The sequence below is a fragment of the Crassostrea angulata genome, chromosome 8 (genome assembly GCF_025612915.1).
Source record: "Crassostrea angulata isolate pt1a10 chromosome 8, ASM2561291v2, whole genome shotgun sequence".
Lineage (NCBI taxonomy): Eukaryota > Metazoa > Mollusca > Bivalvia > Ostreida > Ostreidae > Magallana > Magallana angulata.
The window spans coordinates 96,737-115,782 of NC_069118.1; the positions used below are offsets into that span (position 1 = coordinate 96,737).

The window sequence follows — 19,046 nt, forward strand, 5'->3', positions numbered from 1 at the left end:
TCAATTCGCATTTGTTTATATCACTGCGAGAATATTCCAATTCGACTGATATACAAAAAGAAATCTGACGAAGTTTAGGACTATGTTGTCCATTTTAACAGAGAAAAACTGTTAACAACGAGTCACGTGTGAAAAAATGACCTTCGCCTATATGTATACGATCTGACACGTATTACAGTATAATGGGTCTTGTCGATATTGCGACCACTCTGTAACAGAAAGGATGTGGGTTCTACAAATCATTTACAGAATTGAAGCCCTAATGCCCATATGCTCGACAAAAGTGATACTTACACTTTTTTTTTTAAAAATAGTATCATTTTCGAATTTCTTAAAGACATGAACATTTAAGATAAATTCAACTAGCGTGCAAAATCATGCAGTTTATCAAGTCGTTACAAATCATATCTCCTGCTCTTTTGACATATTTCATAATGGTGAATGCTAGTATGCCAGAACAGCAAACCTAATTCCGAATGGCATGTTGACACTGAAAAAAATAATATTGCGTGATGATTTATGACTTTATGAACGCAATTTTTGGTTGTAAGGTTCACAAAGCAAGAGAAAAGTGAGCTTGCAAATATTACACAACGTATTATCCCAAAACAATTGACGTTGTATTTTTAACTTGTCTTTAGAAAACAATAATTTAATTATTTCTACTGATATTATGCATAAAACCATTGACTATGATTATAGAAACGCAATATACAGCAGCTAATAACGTTTAGTTAAACGAATTCAACGTATATGATTTCATTCTACCCAATTCACTCAAGTATCTATATATAGTTTGTACGCCTAATTTATAGGCCATTATATTTCAATATAGTCATAAATGAGTTTTAACCTTATAACAACCTCAAGGACACAAACTATTTGAACTCGTCTCTGAATGTCTGTCTTTTTCATCTTTTACTGCCTGCGAGCTTACCTCTCTATTCATTGAGGAACACTTTATGTAGGGTTGTAATTAAAATGTGAACCTCCCGTGCTGTATAATGTACGAGAGCAGATTATTATGCAACATTATGGGGACTCCTGCATTACCCGGGATTAGGTTGGAATTCATTACACACTTTGCGAACATTTGACGCATTAAATAAATGCACATTTTTGAGCCAGATTCTTTTTAATGGCTTAATAAGTATTTCACATATTTTTTTCTATCAATAGAAAGGAAACATTGGACGAAACGTGCTCGCACAACAATGTATACACAATAATTATGTAATTATATATTACATCCTTCATTGTTTCATATTCTAATGAGAGAGAGAGAGAGAGAGAGAGAGAGAGAGAGAGAGAGATGTATGATGCTGATTTGGTAGTGTTTTAAGGGGGGGTCTTGGTGTTTTAATTATAATTTTGGAAAAATTTCTTAAATGTTTTATATAATGTAACTATCTAAATTCAACACATGTACTTTTTAGATGGTGTTTATGAAAACACAGTTTCAGTAAAAGATTGTAATATGAAATAGTGGTCGTATATATAAATGATTTTGATGTGTTGTAAAAAAAAATACACTTGTAGCAAAATCATCTGATAAGACTTTTAGTAGTGTTAGCTTTTTTGTAACATTTATCATTCTTACTCTTGCTTTTGCAATTGTTGTCTTCTTGATACTGTTATAGTATTGATTAATGGAGATATAAACTATGTTGTCCATGTTGTTGGTGTAATTGTTGTTGTTGTCATTATGTTTTGTTGTTATTGAAGATGTCTTGATTTTTGGACAAATATCAAAGAGGACGGTATGCGTGCAATACCAGTGGAAAAGAGAGCAATTCAGATTTACCCAATATTTGATTCCATTAGATTTTTACAAACTTTATGACTAATCACCAGGACTCTACATCATTTATCGAGGAATCTTTCATGTGCTCTCTTATGTACACAAGTTTATATCGCCCCACAAGCGTCACTTTCTTCGATAGTTATCGTTGAGTGAGGAAGCACTTAAAAATATCTAAGTTCAGTCTTTTTAAAAGTTTGAAGTCAAGTACCTGAAATAAGCATGCAATACATTCATACGAAACATATATAAACCTCTGAAACATCTGTTTCCAGAATGTTAATTAAACATGCAATTTTAGAAAAAGAGGTCGATTGTCTTCAGACGAAACCCATTTATTTTGGAAGCTGGTGTTTTATCATTGACTACTAAAGTTGTTTACCGATTTTCTGGCAGTGTCTGATCTGTGTTTTCAAACACCACGAATATACCTGGCAGGCCAAAAACATTCAGAAAAATCGACTCTCTGTTGCGTTTTCTTTAGTCGGTATTCAGTACTAAGCACAAAGCTTCATCCAGTGCCCGCAGCTGATATTAATCAAAGTATTGATATGCATTTTCGGTTTTATTATCGGCAGGAACTTTGATTTCCTTTAACACGGAGTGACACAGAAATGAATTCCAACTTTCATCGCTCCGCGGGAGGTGCTTTTTCATTCAAATACCGAACTGATAGATAGAACTTTCAATTACCCATTTATCAAACGTCATAAAAATCCATGTACGCCATTCATGATGGCGACCATACAGAAATTTGATTTTGTGCTTATATTGCATTAGAAATCTGCGTACTAATTTTGAGAATGTAAGCATTGCTAATCGCGGGGAGATAAACCCATTGACGGATGCTGTCAACAATCTTGTTGCCCCCGCCTGACTCCAGTGTACCTAATGACCCCACGCTACCAGAATTTTCTCACCCCATTCGCCCTTTGACAGACGTTGCTGAACTCTCATGTTTGTGTATTGGCCTCCTTTAATTAAATTCACTGAGATTGTTGCTCCATGATGTGTTGCGTTCATCCATTACGATCATTCATAAAAAGGGGCCGTGTTTCATAAATTTTCAGACAAAAAAATATATAATGACAAGTGTTTTCTGAAGTAGTCTTCTTACATCACTGACTTTAAACGATATTTTTCTCTTGGGTACACCTCAGACATTTTTATTTCGTTTGATGAATAGTTCAACAATTTTTATTGATCTTTTATCACCTAATAATGACACAGCTGGTGAATTATCACTTCCATTCTGAAACTTAAAATGAAATACATTTTCTTCTTCAAAAAATGCAACCACAAACATTTATAAAGCCAAAGACATTTTGCCTTGTTAGCTGTTATTTAGTCTCTTTAGTTAATGAGTGTTTTCAACTATTATATTATGTGTTATTCTTGGTTTATCAATAATAATTTATTGCTTGTGTCCTTTTTAAGTTTAAGACTTGTGTTCTCGCTCTTTACCCGTAAAACTGTATGAATTTTCGACTTATTGCGATGTGGGATTATATTTTATATTTTTTTTCGGGGTGAGGGTGGTGATGGGCGGTGTTTTATTGGGGTTTTTTCGGGGGTGTTTGGTTTTGGGTTTTTTTCTAGATCTGATGTTTGGTTTTCCGGTTCTTCTATAAATCGTCATTTATCGTCAGTTTGTTAATTTAGAACCACTTGGTGGCTTCTGTTTGTTTCTGACCAATTACAATTAGAGCCGAGTGAGCGCCAGATACTCCAGCTGTGTGGACGTTTTTGGCAATATTCGTTAAAATGTCACTCAAGGTCAAGGTAACAACGACTTCAACATCAAGGTCGTTTAGAGGTCATGGTTAGATCAAGAAGGTCGCATCAAATTTGAAAATGAAGGTAAACTGTTACACACTGTTACAACTGTAGGAAGCGTTTGAGAAGTGAATGTGTATTCTTCAAGAGTATACGACGAAGGAATGATTTATGTTAAATTAAATACTTAATGAAATACCAGAATTCAGGATTCTTCCCTGAAACCAGTGTGTGACATCGCTGATTAAAATCAAAACATCGCTGTGGGGGGTACCATGTAATTCAAGGTTTTATTATTGCAGAATGCTAAAATTAGTTTTAATGGAATTAAAAACCGTCGTGACGTGAGCGTTAATTATGAGTAGATGTAGCGCTTATCACTGTTAAGCTTCTCCGTACAAACGAATTTAAATAATAAACATTTACATATCATTCCGGGGTTTTAAAGTAGAAAAATATATTTTAAGTATTGATATAAGCATGTGCGTCAATCAATTTTATGCTCGAGAGTATCTCATTATTTTATTGGATAAGATTTGCATTGAATGAAATCTACGTATTTATAGCTCTGTCTGTGTCTTAAATCTTAAATAAAATTAGAGATTTAGCAACAGATTAGTCTTGACAACACAGGTATATTGTTCAAAGATGATGAATAATCTCGAATCGTTTACGTGTACACCTGTCCCACGAATTCCTTGGTTTTACTTCAGTTTTACATTTGTAGTCTATAACCTTTGCCATAAAAAAAAGTCTGGAATTTTTTTCTCTCTTTGATTCACTGGTGGGTTTTTTTTCTTTGAAGTTTGTGTCAGGTAAAGGTTCTATTGACGGGGACTATAAGAATTCATTGCCCGAAATGATGTAGTCTACTAGCTCTTGCAAATGAAATACCAAGACAAGACAGTAGAAAATTTAATTAAGAAACCAAAGCTAGAAGACGTTGACTGGAAAAAAGGTCGACGGGCATACAAACGGACTAGACAGACAGACATTACTAAACACAGGCAGGCAGAAAATGACCGACCGACAGACAGCAAAGAAGACGGACAGACAAGAAAAGTAAACGACAGACAGACAGACAATACTAAAGACGGATAGACAGGCAGGCAAGCAAAAACTCACAGCTCGACAGTGATGGGACAACGGAAATTTTAACTTGAAATTTAAGAAAACAGTCATTTGATAAAGAATGCGATTTTTATTTAAGTCAAAAGATTTCTTTTTCTCTCTAAACTATCAATATCGATCATTCGTGGCATGCGCGGAATGTACGCACGTTCAAAAATACATATGACAGGTGCTTGACAGAAAAACATAGCACGTGATCCATCAAAGGAATACCTGCGTCCTTATGACATCAAGGTCTAGGGACGTCAATGACGTCACACAGAACGCCCACGATGAGAATTTCAAATTTTGGACAACAACAACATGCTATTTTTAGTCTGATAATTAAAATATTCGTATTTAACTGTGCGCACTGAAAAACTCACACTCGGCTCTGGACGTAAGATATTTTACTGACGTCTATGAGTTTATTCATAGCGCTGATTTAATCATCATATAATGAAGGAAAACCGAAAAAATCGGCCTTATCAAAAAGCTTAGCTACCATGAATGAAATATTCGATTTGTTCATTCAGTGTGCTATGAAATAAAACTGAGGATGATATACAGATTACATTTTACTGAGCATGTTTATAAAAAAGACTTTGCTAACTTAGCATGTGTCATTTTTGGTAATTTTAATAGGAAAACAAGTTTGTCTAGAAGAATAGACAATCGATTTTGTATAATAAGTTTGTCTAAAAAAATAGACAACTTCGTTCAGTCTTCATGAAGTTTACTCCGTTAGATCTCTTTGTACGGTCTCCATTGCCTCGTTCATATATCAGTAGATATGCCATTTATTAGTCCCCTACCAGTGAAATCTGGTGGTGGTGGTGGTGGGGGGGGGGTGTTATTAGACTTCATTGCTGTCTTTCCGGCTGTCTGTCTGTCTGTCATTCCCAGTTTAAGTATTTTTTTTATAAAATCGATTTCAAATTCGCCGTGTAGCTTTATCATGAAAATCTATATAGCATGTTTTTAAAAGTTTTGTTAAGATTTATCCACAAATGACGAAGTAATCAATTTTAAACGACACTTTTTTAAAATCGGGTTTGTCCTTACAAAAAACAGGTTTATCGATTTTTTTTTTCGAAAACAATTTAGCACATAAATGGACGTTTACATTGTGGGTACATGTATTGCTTATGCCATACAATTAATAGATTGCTTGTTTTGTGGGTGTTTATAACTAATTTTAAAGATTTATAAAAATCATTTTCTGTGAGGCAGTATGAGAAACAAGATAAACATCTTCTGCCTGGAAAAAATGTAGATATCTTTCTATATAAATTCGGTACAAGATGAGGGAGATTTTTTATATCACAAGAAATTCATTACTTCTTCATTTAATTTTCTGAAAAGTTAAAGTAGCTTCATATCTTTAAGGATTGAACGCTTTGAAGCGAAGCATCCGTTAAAGTTGGGTGTCTAACGGTTTTTTATTCTTCAAATTTACCGTTTAGTGTTGTTTGTTTTTTACCAATTATTCTGCAAGAAAAGAATTAGTTCTGAAAGATATCTGCTATTGTCTGTACTAATTTAAAAAAAAAAATTAAATGACTTGAAATATCATAGGATATATCTTATTCAATTGTTTATCAGTTTATCTAGTTTGCATTCGTCTATTGGTTTATTTAATCTTATATATGTCCCAAATATGTACCAGCTCAACAAAAATTGCTTTATTTGAGGATTTTACTAAAGGTTTAATCTGGCCCACACATGCATTAATGGTGAAGTTGGCAGATTTAAAGTCATAAAGCGCATATCCTCAGTCTCTCTTTTGTACGCCGACTTACCGATACTCGGTGAAAACACTGAAAACGTGAGCGGGGTGGTACGGCAAAATCATTCATCAGAACATCAGATTGTTAATGAGTAATTAACAGATATAAAAATAAGATCAACTGATGGTTAACAATGCTACACAAAGACAACGGAAATTAACAGATTTATGCCAACTCTCGTAAATTCTCGCTTACTGGTTCCGGTACCGTTATAAGACTGGTACCCACCCCGTTTGCAGCTTTCCGTGGATTTTCAATGTTATTGGATATGCGTTAAAATGACCTTATTTTGTGGAGATTTAAACGGATTAGCGTGATTTGCTCCTTCCTCTTCTGACGTATCAAGAGCTTTGACTTCACTGTCAATTCTTTGCAAACGATGTTTTATGTTTTATGGTTGATGTTAATATGGTATCGTTAATATCTTTAAAACGTTTTATAGTTGGAGGTACCATTCGTTATGTTGAACCAGTGTATATTATTTACATAATTTTTACAAAAAGTCTGGCATACAAAGGTTATCTTGCAATCTGCGGTTGGATCCCATACAAGCAAAACCGACCCTTTGTCATGGTAAATCGAAACTTAACACGATAGCATATACACTTTGTGCAACAGCTACATTTAAAGTTAAAATTTTTTATTAATTCAGCTCCAAACATATTGCATAATTTCTTCATTTTTGTTACTTTTCGCTCATTACAATATCATAGCAACTTATTATGTACAATGTATAAAATCATAAGCAAAATCAAAAATTGAATCTCTTAAAATATACATTTAATGTTTTGTAAGCGAACAAGTAACATGAATTGTAAGTTTATCCACTTTTTCCTACAAATTGTCTGAACAACATTTGGAGGTATATTAGCAATAAATCATTGTAGCGTTTTTCAGTCTTATTCTATCTTCCATCTATAAATCATAGATTCCGCGATGCAATGGCTAATGGATCGCCAAAGTGGAGCACAGGGAACCAATATCCAACTGATGTAATTATGATGTCGTAATGTAAAGTTTGAATTTGTACAGTAGAATTACAATGGTCTCACTGTACTCTATGTAACGCCCCGGTCACATCTGATCGGATTACGCTAACGGATGGGAACACAATCTCTTCTATCTGCCAGTATGGCCATTCATGAAAATGTAGATCATTTTTGTTAATATATAAATACATGAACACTGAATAGTATAAAATTTTATTACAGTATGTAGGAAATTATCTACCTACATGTATATATCATTAAAAAAATATTGAAGGTCAGGCGCCTTTGAAACAAACATATTAAATCCTGATGATGATAAATAATGTTGTATTTTTAAATGCGCATCAGTTCTTAAGAAACTAACTGCAAGACTAATTAATGGATTCGGAAGGACAAATAATGTACAGTACCCAAAATCTGTCAAAAATGTGTATGAGTTTTAAGTGCACGGAGTTTTACACGTAAAAGTTCACTATTGAACAAGCTTGGTAAAACAAATAAATACTGATTTTTGTAAAAGATAGTGTATATATACTGATTGCTGAGCTGACTACATGTACTTGAGAACCATAGATTCAAAGGCAAGAGACTCTCTCTCTCTCTCTCTCTCTCTCTCTCTCTCTCTCTCTCTCTCTCTCTCTCTCTCTCTCTCTCTCTCATTCATTCATTTATTCATTCTTGAACAAAGAGAGGTAACTCCATTTAACTTCATAAACAATTTCTCGAAAACTACCTTTTTGTTTATGTTATAATACATATCATATTTTTACTTTTTAAGAAGGAAAAATGGTTCAGTCTCTAAATGCCAAATACCAGTATTTGATAATGATTTTTTTTTATGAATTGTATATTTAATGCATTAATTAATGAATATCGAATAGAATTGAAAATATAACATGCACATTTTTTTTATTTATGGACTATGAATGGAAAATAATATTATTTATAGAAAATGTATCAAACCAATAAATAATAGCACACGCAATTAATTAAATCGTTATTTTTTTTTAACTGAGAACCCCCATCCCCACCTTTCAAGATTCCATACACTCCACGGAATAACTTAGGTATAATAAATAAAATGTGATAAAGTTAGTGTAAGTTAAAAATTAATTCCACATACCAAGTTATTTGCCTATTATTATTTCTGAAAGAAAAAGGTGAATACACGTCGTCATGAATCATGATGAAAAAAACTCAAATTACACCTTTTAAAATTGCCGCGCTTAATTGTATTTTCAACCAATGAGAGTTAAGATAAGGACAAAGTGCTCGACTACAACGATAAACGTCACGTGACACAACACGGAAGCCATGCAAGATGGAAAGAAAGGGCGGAAAGCCCAATCAACACATTTCATGTTTATTTCCTGAAGTGCTAACGATTATTTTTAGTTACTTAAGTGTCAGAGATAAAGGTCGTGTTGCGCAGGTGTGTGTGAAATGGCGAGATGTCGCCTACAACCGTTGTGTGTGGCGCGGAGTGTGCGCGAAACTTCATCTTCGCCGGGCCAACCCGTCTTTGTTCCCGAGTCTAGTGAAACGGGGGATAAAACGAGTGCAGATTCTCAGTCTCAAACGGAGCCTTCGTGATGTGGTGGTGGGCATTCCCAACGTGGAGACCTTGAACTTGAGTGGCTGCTTCGTGGTGACAGACCATGCTCTCGGGCATGCATTCTCGCAGGATCTTCCATGCATGACGGTTCTGAACCTCAGTCTGTGCAAGCAAATAACGGACAACAGTTTAGGTCGTATCGCCCAGTATTTAACGAATTTAGAAGTTCTAGAATTAGGTGGTTGTAGCAATATAACAAATACTGGTCTTCTGCTCATAGCATGGGGCCTTCGTAAACTGAAAACATTAAATCTTCGAAGTTGTCGTCACATATCAGACGTTGGTATAGGTCATTTAGCTGGAAATAGTCCAAATGCTGCTGCTGGAACTTTAGAAATAGAAAACTTAGGATTACAAGACTGCCAGAAACTTACTGATCTCTCGTTAAAGCATTTAAGTTGTGGTCTTGTGAATTTAAAAACTTTGAATTTGAGTTTCTGTGGTAGTGTGACGGACAGTGGGGTTAAGTTTTTGTCAAAGATGCAGACTATGCGCGAGATAAACCTTAGAAGCTGTGATAACATTAGCGACGTTGGCCTGGGATATTTAGCCGAGGGCGGGTCGCGTATTACTTCGCTGGACGTGAGTTTCTGTGACAAGGTCGGCGACGAGGGACTAGTCCATTTAGCTCAAGGATTATTCAGCCTAAGAAATATCAGTTTGTCTGCCTGTAACATCAGTGACGAGGGTCTAAATCGCCTTGTTAATACCTTACAAGATATTACGACTTTAAACATTGGCCAGTGTGTTAGAATCACGGACAAAGGGTTGAGTTTGATCGCAGACCACCTGAAGAATCTTCAGTCCATTGACCTATACGGATGTACTCGGATAACAACCGTCGGACTCGAGAGAATAATGCAGCTCCGAGGGCTCACCACACTCAATCTTGGCCTTTGGCACAAAGGTGAAATATAGGTCAGCTTTGGAGAGGTGTGTCTGATAAATAGGTCACTGACAAAAGGCAATCCGTGGGAGAGATGCTGTGAACTGTGCTTTATACAAATCTTGCCAAATTGACATTTTTTTTTCTTTTGTTGGTTTGATATCATTTTAGTTTTTGTTACTGGTTGTAAAGACAATATATTTTGTGTTTGAGTTTCAGATATTTATATTGTTGTGTATTTTTTTGGAACTTTTTTTATTAATCAGTACAAACTTTAAGATGATGTTCATTGAATTGTGTTGGATTCAACACAACCTGTTCTGATTTCTTTTTTGGTGGTATATGCATGTAACTTTTCAAATGTGTTCTGGAAAAGGTGTTTTCAATAGATTTGTTTTATTTGTTTAGTATCCACCAGTGATTCTTTATTATTTTACATGTTCCACTACCTTTTGCAAGAACTTTATTTAAAAAAAATGAATTTTTTTCTATAAATGGAGATCATTTTGTCACCCTGTCATTCATTGTGTTATATAGAGTTCATGCCAGTCATCCTGATTTTTATTGAAAAAGAGATAACGCGGGGAGGGGGGGGGGGGGGCAAAGAGAAAGCTGCAGCCATTTAGAACTTGTGTGTGAGGGGGTATTTTGGTAACAAATCAATGCATGTGCTTTTGACTGCTTTGATTTTTTTTGGGGGGGGGGGGGGGGGGGGGAATTGCAAATTTGTTACTTGTACCTCATTTGATACAACTGAATGATTGGATCAATAATTTCATTTTTTAAATTCTCTTTTTTTACAAGTTTGGTCTATTAAGATTAAATATTTGATGTATTGACAAGGGAAGGGGCAAGGTAGTTCACATTTTCGGAGTTCAGATTCTTAAGGTGGAATGTCCCTCTGATAAGAGAGATAACTTCTGTAGAAAATAATATCACTTTGTTTCTGTTAACTCACAATTATTAATGCATGTAACAACAAGGGAGGTGGTGCATGGTCCCAATTTATGTTGGAAGGCGATACACTTATTTGAATTCAAAGATAGAAAAAGAAAATTAGAACTGAACCCCATGGCTCTTTTGAAGCAGGGGGGCAAACAAGTAAAGAAAACTTTTACAAAATATTACAAGAAATGTATCATAATGATAAAGTATTTATGAGGCAATATCTACATGACTATTCCTCCCCCTCCCGATGGATTTATTCTTTTTTTTAAATATAACTAAATTTTATATACTTGTTCAGTACATGTACGGTACGTGTTTGATGTTTTAGGCCAGAGAATATTTGGATTGAATATTTTTATTTCTCTATCTATAGCTCGTTCACAGAGCTGAATGAATTATAATTGGGAAAAATGTGACCTAGACATTACAAATTCTAGACTTAGTTGAAATCGTTTAATTATAACTTATAACATTTCAAATGTTTAAAATTGAATAAAGCTTTTCTATTCTGAGGAAGCAGATATGGGAAAACAAATTGAAAAAAAACCCTAATATCTCAGCTCATTTGATTCAAGACAGTATATCCCTGTATTGCTACATGTACATGTATCATACCAATTACGGTACTGGAAGATTATTCACTTGATCCCCTTTTTGTGTTACATATTATATAAATAGTGCCTGTTTGGGTGGGTAACAGTTGAAATTAACACCCCGAGAAAACCATTGTCAACCGACGCGAAGCGGAGGTTGACAATGGTTTTCGAGGGGTGTCAATTTCAACTGTTACCCTCCCAAACAGGCACTATTTATTTTGTTATACTGAATGTCTTTTTTAAAAATTTTAAGAAAATTTTACTGCTTTTATATAGGAATAACGTGAATTCTACAGCGAACCGTACGCGCATAATTTTCGCGCATGTAATATTTTTTAATGTTACCCGTTGCCAAGTGCGTTGCTAACGCTGAGGGTAATAGTATATATTATTAACTGCGTCTTAACCAATCAGATTTCAGTATTTAACATGAAAGTATAACAAAACAAAATGCTCTGGTTTACATTTTTAGGATTTCTTAAATATATATATCTATTTACTATTATCTTATCCAAATTCAAAAAAGAAAACCTTTTCTGAAATTTAAGAAACTGTGGCAATTTTTCTTGCACTGTATGTAAAACATGTAAGTAAAACCTTCAATAGTCTATGATAAAGAAAGATAACTCTTGTTGATTGAAGCAATTTTTGTTGCAAACCTATACAACAAAGTGCTATTCTGAACTAAAATGCAGCGCTTCAATATGTTTTGTAATATGAATTAAAAATGTATATAACTATATATTATTTTCATATACATTTTGGATTTTTAATTTTATTCTGCGATGGTAAAATTTTGTTTTTTCTAATCACTATGTCTAGTTTTCTTCATATCATGATTAGACATTTTATCAATTTTTGAAAAATCTAGCAGCGCTTCATCACTTAATATTAGTTTCATATGAATCGATTGATATTGACTTTGATGAAAATCAATATGAAAATTTTTAAAAAATTTATGGCAAAATTAATAGCAGAGGGATATTACACCTTAAAGTGAAACTAGCATAGATGTTTCAGAATTGTTGACTCAGGGTTTAGGGCATCAAATTTTTTTTAATCACATTTCAGTTTTTTGTTGAATTTTTCAAGTTTTTCACACACATATTTCAGAATACTTTAAAATTGTTTATTACTCTGCATTGCAGAGTCTGCAAGGTAAATAAACAGCATTTGTCTGTTTGGATTTACAGTATTGAACTACCAGGGATTTTAATGGAAAGATACTGGCATTATTTCAACAGTGTCGTAGAAAAGCTCTTCCAAGAATGGGAAATACGTTTTAAGGGATCTCCACTGATCAATATAGGTGTTCCACTTAATCAATGTATGCATTCCAGTAGATTTTGATGTTTTTATGGGCAATGATAACGTGCATTACATTAGGATTTCTGAATGAGTTGGGCCATTTTATTGTTTGTAATATATAAGGATATGACATCAAAGTCTCTAAACATGGCATGCATCCTCGGCATAATTTGATACATGTAGTTTTTTCACCAAGTGAAGTTGACAGCGGAACTTGAAGTTAACATATTATTTTAAGAGAATTAGTTTTTATTGCTTAAGAATTGAATTTATTTATAATTTTAAAAGATTTTTGATGTGGATGCATATTGGTGCAGAGTTTAAAGTTTTAGAGAAATTTTTGATGTAATGTTTTTGAGTCTATTGAAGTATTTTACACAGTACTATAATGGGACGCTAGGTACATACTGTAATAATGACTGTTTTGTTGAATAAGAATTTATATATTTGTATTTGAATTTCATATATACCCAAAGTATCTACATAAGTATACATGCATGTTCATTTGGTTTTCGAAGACATTTATGATCATTGACAATGTTAAGATGGCTGGTGGCTACTCAGTGACTAATATAAGTTGTATGACAATGAATAAAAACTACTCAAAATGTCTGCCATCTTCTGTTTGAGTTATTTGGTAGTTGGTTGTATTGATTTAACAAACATCTATGTAATCATATGAAGATGGTTATTATAAAATTATATTTAAATACAAATGTATTAGCATCAACAGTTGTAACACAAAGAGTGTAATGCCTATTCATTACTGGTCCATGTACATGTGCCTGATACTATCTATAAGTCTACAAACATTTAACCAGTCAGTAGACTCTTTCTGTGTCAGTGTACTCTTAAAGCTGGTCAGTAAACACATTCTGAGGACTCGTATAGCCAGTCAGTGGACAATATAGCCAGTTAGTAGACAATCTATGAGGACTCTATAGCCAGTCAGTAGACAAGTTCTGAGGACTTATATAGCCAGTCAGTAGACAATCTATGAGGATTGAGGACTCGAATAGCCAGTCAGTAGACAATCTATCAGGACTCGTATAGCCAGTCAATAGACAATGTATCTAGTTAGTAGACAAGCTCTGAGGACTCGTATAGCCAGTTATTAGATTCATAAAGAAATTTAATAGAGTATCAGTGCTTGTAGCAATCTCTAAAAGAAATATATCCTGTCGATTGCCAGATTGGTAAGATTAGTCAAGCCTGTCAGGAGGCATTAAATGATGGCAAATATAGCCTATCGGTAGACAATGCCTAATGACTTTTATATCTTGTTACAGAGTAGTATGCAATATTTGAAGACAAGTTTATTAGCCTGTTAGTAGACAACCTCTAAGGACTGATATATAGTAGCCTGCATGCCCAGATTCTGAAAAATTTCCCGCAGAAGGTTAGAGGGGGTACCAGTCCTTACATCAATGATTTTTCCATTTAAATTAAGGAAATTTGAATTGTCTAGAGGGTCCAGACCCCCCCCCCCCCCCCCCGCCCAAGAACCCCTTGGAACTGAATTTTTATGTTCAAAGCTAATCAGCAGATACAAGAAAAAAATCAGTTTGAAAAAGAGCATTTTACGGTGTAATGAACCAATGTAAACAATATCATGACACACGCCTTGTTTACATAACAAAGAATGGAGAGCTCTCTGTTTTTCTTATAACTCTACAAATGACACTCAAATTTTAGCTGATCATTGGAAATACCTTACAAAAGCATTGTAACACAATAAAAATAGAAAAATCCGATTTGACCAAAATTGTGACCATGTCCCTACGCGTATTATAAAAGCTTACCGGTATGGACAGTCTCTGTGTTCTTTCAAAAATATTCGGCCAGTTACCGTAACAATGGAAATTGTCGTGATCATTTTTATACCATATCTATCTCATTTAGATGAGGATCTCCGTATATTCTTAAGGAATCATTCTTTGAGTATTATGAGGTGATAATTTCGGTCGGGGCGTGGTCAAATCCAATAAAGCCAGAAGGGCTTTATGATAGATTTGACCACGCTCCGACCGAAATTATCACCTCACAATATTGAAAAAATGATTCCTTATTAATTATATTTTTATAATTTCCCATTTTTACAATTTAAAACAACATTATTTTAAAACCACTATTTTTTTTTTAATGTAGCACATGCTGTGTATTACTACGCGGCGCAGCCAATATCGTTTCTCGGTTATGCTATAGGACACGCCCATTTTGTGAAAACTACAATAGCATAACTCTTTATTTTTTAACCATATGTAATTTAAACCAACTCTAGTTTATATGCGAAGGTTCATGAAAATCGACCGTCTGGTTCTTTTTAGGGACCATCTCAAAATAGAGGTACATTTACTATAGGAATATATAGGAAACTGTCATTTTCCGCACATCAAAGCAGTTTATGAAAATACTACAATAGCTTTTTTTTCTCAAATTGTTATATATGATAAGTAATTTCATTTCCTACCTTATAAGTAAAAAACACAAAATTCTACCGTCTGGTTTTTAATGGGGGCCATCTCAAAATATTAAAATGCACAAAATTTTGTTATATATTTGGAGGTATAATGGATTCATTCCAAAAATGAGGAAAATATCCTCGAGGATAGCATCATTCTATACATAAAATTTCAACAGCGTACAATTTTTACTTTTTCTTTTATGTTATTTCTTATAACGTACTCCTACAAAGCTTCATTTTATCATAACGTCATAAAAGCACAATGGCAATGCTCCCCTACCGCACAACGTAAAAATCGTGTTAAAAAATAAAAATTTCCTTTAAAAATCTAAATATTTTTATCTGTATTTTGTTTATTGTGTTCAATTTTATAAATGATATCAAAAAAAATTCATAAGAAGTATAAAACAACTGTATTATATTCGAATGCGCAAAAACATGCGCAATGCAAACTAAAGTCGGCCTCCTTAATTAAATCGATTTTTTCTTCACTAAATAATAGTTTACGGTCAAAATATAAGAAGATGGGGGAACACGATAGCGAAATATTTCCATTTGGTTTAGTCGTAAAATTCAATTTCAAATTTTATCTTTTTCCAATTAGTTAGATAATTTAGAATACAAGGTTGCAAAAGTGCAATTTCTAATGTCTGGTGCTTTATAGCTAACCATTAAGCTATTTTAGTCACTTCAAAGTGCGTTGTTTAATAAAAGTGACTTTGGCCCCGAAATTATGGACGTACTATTTTTCTTAAACGTTCAATTTTTGGGATACAAAATGATTTTTTTTTATATAAAGTGGATCACCTCTCCCCGATTTGTTGCCGGATTTAAATCGGTTTGTTTTCCATTAGACCTTATTTAGACTATGACAAACATTGGAACACAGACCCAAAGGCATTGAAGTTCTAAAAGATGGCAATATTTGTTAATTCAATATATTTCAAATATTACATACATATATCGAGTTTCGGAAATTGTGACTGGATAATATACCGTTCAACGTTACATGAATAAAATACTTAGCTAAATCTTTCATCGATCGCGATCCAGATATATGTAGTACATGTAACTGCACATGCAATTGGGGGGGGGGGGGGTGACGCCTTGTTAAAATCTTTTGCAATATGAAACGGATACACTTGTGGTTAATATGCCTTAAATCATCAGAGAGTCACAAACAATTATTGCTGAAACAACAAGACCTTCAACTACATGTACATGTCACGTAGCTCCACATACATGTACATGTATAAATCACAGGGGCCAAGCCCGTTTTAACGTTAATTTCAATGTAACCATAAATAAAGATGGTTACATTGAAATTAACGTTAAAACGGGCTTGGCCCCTGTGGTATAAATGTACGCGTCGAGTCCTTCCCTAATCCTTCTCCATGATGAAGCGTTACACGAAAACGTTTAATACTCCTTTTTTTAACACTGAAACTTTCAATCTAGAAATTAGGTTTAATAGTTATAAATTCATGTGAATGTATATACATAAATGTTATATGCAATAAATAATAAAATAAATATAGAGCCTTCAATTAACTTGTCGTATATACATTTGTGGGGTGTATGTGTATTCGTTTCCTACCTCCAGAACTGGTCCAGAATATCTCCAGCGCCCACTAAAAGTAGACAATGGAGATTTACCGGAGATCTCCAAACTGCAAACAAGCAAATATGATTACTCTTGCAGCTCTCTATCCAAAAAACCGAATTACACCTCTAGATCTGTATTACAAATTGCAATTGAGTCGAACTAGGTTACTGTATAAACATGAAGTTGAAATTAATGAATTACAATATAATATTTCTTGCCATCATGAAAAGATGGATATTTCACCAGTCCTAGTACTTGGTATTGATGCGGTCAATATTTTTTGTTTAAAATAATTTGAAATACCACACCCCCCCCTCCCCAAAAAAAAAAAGAAAGAAAAAAAAAAGGTAAAAATAAATAAATAACGACTCCAGTCTTCAATACCTCGAACGATAAAATATATATATTGAATAGTATATATATTTTCAAATTGATTTACTTTATTAGCCAAACTAGACTCATAGGAAGACACTTAGCTTGAATTAAAATAATTATCATAACAGAAATTACGTCGGGATCGAGGTCCTCTACATCTTCCATCAACCGGAAAAAGGGATGCACGTAGTGGCGCTGAATTCAACGACGGTAAGTTTTATCCCGGTTTCCAAAATGTTCATCAGCAAGATCTAGTTATATTGTAGATATTGACAAGTGGCTAAGTACAGTTTCCATTTTGCGTGGTTGTGCGGGTTATTGTGATGTAAAATTCAACAATCTTACCAATCCGTCTATTTACTCATTCCTTTTCTCTCTATCATTTTCTGTCTTTTTCATTCTTGTCTGTCTGTCAGTTCGTCTCTGTTTCTGTCTGTCAGTCTGTCTGTTTCTCTGTGTGTGTATGTGTGTCTGCTCTCTTGCTCTCTCTCTCTCTCTCTCTCTCTCTCTCTCTCTCTCTCTCTCTCTCTCTCTCTCTCTCAGCAGTGTTAGGTAGTGGTGGTTGTTTGTTTTAAATAGTTGATGTGCTCAGATCTTAGAAGACTTGGTGTAGAAAGACAAAGTTTCTGTTATGTTGCTGTAATAAAATGGCAGTTGCACATGTTCCAGACAGAGATATCAACTCACCTTATATTATATCTCAGTCTAACAGTCTTGACATGTGCATGCAACTTATTTACATAACCAATCTGCAAAGGTTTTTCAATATCCGATATAACATGTGAGTATGTTAGTGTGCTGGTCTTGCTTGTTTATGTAACTTAATTAGAATTTAGGTCATTTTTCACCAAGTTTATATTGAAAATTAAGTAAAAATAGCAATTTCTACCTCATTGTATTGTGTTGAATATTTTTTTAACATGAATAATTTTGTTTGTTACCATTTAGGGTCAGTCCTAACGAATGACTCTAAAGCAGGAAATCATAACTCAGCTAAATACTTTGAGTAATTGTCTAATTCAATGTTTGTCAGATGTTCCATAAACATTAAGTTGTTAGCACAGGTGATTGAAGAGAGGACCCCCCCCCCCCACCCCCGTCCCCCAATTTAAACACTACAGGTAGTTGATTTTTTTGATAGAAACTCATTTAAAGTCATGTACACAACATGTTCCATTTCAAATATCTAAGTATCAATGGAAAATAAATGATTAATGTAAATCTTGCATCAAAAGTGAGGAAAGGTACGCTACACTGGTGTGTTTACATTGCGACCCCTTCATCAAAATTGAGCAAATTACCCAGGGATAAAAATGGGGGGGGGGGGGGGGGAGTGTCCTGCCCCTCCTCAAACACCTGTGGGTGCCAGTAGAAAGTATCTGTAGAGTAATGAAAGAGTGTAGGTTTTTCCTGTGTTGAAACAGCTTTAACTGATCATGGGGACATGTATAGCACTGTGAGAGTGTACCGGTAGTTTTTTTTCCTGCGTTAAAACAGCCTTTAACTGATTTATCAGGACATCCTGGTGACTTGGCTTACAATTTTATGGGAGATTAAATAAAAGATCATTAATTATACATCAAGGGAGCAGGATCTACAAGTTGTCATTCAGCCATGAACCATGAATGATATAAAAGTGTGTCATCCTCCTTTCCAATAGACCAATCACAGCTGATCAAGCGGTGACCTTAGCAAATGTTGACCCCAGAAGTCCACCAATTTTCTGGATTGTCTCATTCCAATGATTTTAGTCAATTAAATTTGCATTTAGGTCAGGATAAT

At 34.1% G+C, this 19,046-nt stretch overlaps 2 protein-coding genes and 1 long non-coding RNA gene across 4 annotated transcripts in view; 2 read left to right on the forward strand and 1 right to left on the reverse strand.

The window, feature by feature from the left end:
• The first annotated feature begins 8,762 nt into the window (after nucleotides 1-8,762).
• Nucleotides 8,763-10,550, forward strand: LOC128159362 (F-box/LRR-repeat protein 14-like). The gene has a single exon (XM_052822425.1). The coding sequence runs from the start codon at nucleotides 8,788-8,790 to the stop codon at nucleotides 9,997-9,999; it is 1,212 nt and encodes a 403-aa protein (XP_052678385.1). The 5' UTR covers nucleotides 8,763-8,787; the 3' UTR covers nucleotides 10,000-10,550.
• Nucleotides 10,551-10,672: 122 nt separating this feature from the next.
• LOC128159632 (uncharacterized) lies at nucleotides 10,673-13,523 on the reverse strand. Its single transcript, XR_008240165.1, has 2 exons — nucleotides 12,502-13,523; nucleotides 10,673-10,849 (listed from the first exon to the last, which is right to left on the reverse strand). It is a non-coding gene; the product is annotated as an uncharacterized LOC128159632 (long non-coding RNA).
• Nucleotides 13,524-17,413: 3,890 nt separating this feature from the next.
• LOC128157789 (histone deacetylase 6-like) overlaps nucleotides 17,414-19,046 on the forward strand; it is a 46,786-nt gene continuing 45,153 nt past the window's right edge. The window contains exon 1 of one of the 2 annotated variants that reach the window (XM_052820406.1): nucleotides 17,414-17,474. The gene's annotated coding sequence lies outside the window, so the exon portion shown is untranslated. The other variant, XM_052820407.1, reaches the window with a different exon arrangement.